At 42.7% G+C, this 1919-nt stretch overlaps 1 protein-coding gene across 2 annotated transcripts in view; it reads left to right on the forward strand.

Moving 5' to 3' along the window:
- dbn1 (drebrin 1) overlaps positions 1–1919 on the forward strand; it is a 63794-nt gene that overhangs the window by 57332 nt on the left and 4543 nt on the right. For both annotated transcript variants that reach the window (XM_014004064.1, XM_014004065.1), the window contains 2 exons: positions 211–713; positions 798–897. In XM_014004064.1, coding sequence (XP_013859518.1) covers positions 211–713; positions 798–897 — 603 coding nt within the window. The remainder of the gene's footprint in view (positions 1–210; positions 714–797; positions 898–1919) is intronic.

The following is a 1919-nucleotide window of genomic DNA, read 5'->3' on the forward strand; positions in this document are numbered from 1 at the left end:
TGTGTGTGTGTGTGTGTGTGTGTGTTCATAATTAATTTAATAAATTAAGGACATTTCTCTTTTTGTATAAAAAGTTATCAAACCATGAGACTAAAGTCTGGAGCTGAACGGTGAAGTTTGTGTATCTGCTGATCTAGCCTCACACAAGAGACACAATGTGTGTTTGAATTTACTGAGACATCAAATAAACTGTACTTGTTGTTTTTTCAGATTCGGTGCCACAGTCGGAGCAGAACCGACCCGTCCAGGAGTCCACGTCCACCAAGCCCGTGCAGAGTGTCGTCCCCGAGGCCCGCGACCCCCCCGGCTTCTCTGCGTGGAACTCCCAGACAGAAAACCTGGTGGACCTGTGGGACAGCGGCTCCGCCCCTGCCGACGACCCCGCCCGAACCACCCAGACCTCCCTGTCCTCTAACCTGGTGGACCTGATGGGAGACTCGGACGTGCTCCACGACGAGGTCCCGCCCAGCRGCGCCGCTGGCAGCGGCCGGCCTCAGCCCCTCCTCAGCTTCGACGAGATGATAGACGGCAGCTTCTGCTCGGCCACCGGTGCCGAGGACAACCCATCCAGTCTGGTGGACGTGACGGGCTCTGACCAGATGACCCTCAGCTACCAGCATGCACTGCAGCACGCCTCCGGGGACGGGCGGGACCTGGATGACGGACAGCTGCTGATGACCAACGGGGAGACGCTGCTGAAGGAAGGAACTCAGGTGAGCTGGAGTCAAACTGCTCATTTCCTGTTTCTGTTTGACTTTTGTTTTTTTTTTAAATGCATTTCTGTTTCCTGATGGTAGGCGAGTGAGGGATACTTCAGCCAATCACAGGAGGAAGAGTTCGGCCAATCAGAGGAGTCTTCAGCTAAACCAGCACCAATTTTTTATAACAAGCCACCAGGTGAGATCAGTTACTGATAAATATTTAAATTAATACATTTTCAATCAAATGCAAGGTTTATTTCAAGGGTTTAAAAAAACTGTGAGTTTTGTAAATAAAAATCTTTATAGAGGAATAAAACGAGTTAAGGTTAATGGAAGAAATGTGAAAAATAAACCAACTAAACACAACAAATTTCATCATTGATGAGCAAAATAAAATATTTCTTTTATAACATTTATGTATTTATTGGTTTACAGATGTTGTCTTTTATGCTGATTTTATCTTGTAAAATTTACAATTGTAAATAATATAGCATAAATAAGTGAGTACGGTAAATGCCTCCACACTATTTTATCTGCATGATTCTGTTAAAAAGGTATTTTTTACAAGAATCTCCAGTATTTTAGATACTTCTTTAAACGGATGTTTAATGTTTTAGAAATTTTTCAGAAAACTTGAAAATATGCATTTTTTGTGATTAAGAGTTATGAAAAAAAAAGAACTGCCATTGAGTCTGGTAGATTCCACACATTTTTCATGGTACTGTTTGTTCCTTAAATAACTATTTAGGGTGTCATGTAGTACAGTGGTTCCCAAACATTTTATACTTGTGTACCCCTGAGCCATTTTGTCACACCACTAGTACCCTTCAGTCAAACRTAATGACTATTCTCCWRAACTAYAGTGAACTACCTAGAATGGTAAAATAATGTTTCAGGACTTTAAACCATGTAAAGGACTGAAGGAACTGTCCAAGGTCCTGAAAGTGCTGGAATGTTTCARDAVTTTRRAYRDYGTGAWGGRYTGAAGGAACTGYCCAAGGTCCTGAAAGTGCTGGAATGTTTCAGGACTTTAAACAGTGTGAAGGACTGAAGGAACTGTCCAATGAACTGAAAGTGTTAAAATGTTTCAGGACTTTAGACAGTGTGGAGGACTGAAGGAACTGTCCAAGGTCCTGAAAGTGTTAAAATGTTCCAGGACTGTAGACAGTGTGAAGGACTGAAGGAACTGTCCAAGGTCCTGAAAGTGTTAAAATGTTC

This window comes from Austrofundulus limnaeus, unplaced genomic scaffold (assembly GCF_001266775.1).
Source record: "Austrofundulus limnaeus strain Quisiro unplaced genomic scaffold, Austrofundulus_limnaeus-1.0 Scaffold21, whole genome shotgun sequence".
Classification (NCBI taxonomy): domain Eukaryota; kingdom Metazoa; phylum Chordata; class Actinopteri; order Cyprinodontiformes; family Rivulidae; genus Austrofundulus; species Austrofundulus limnaeus.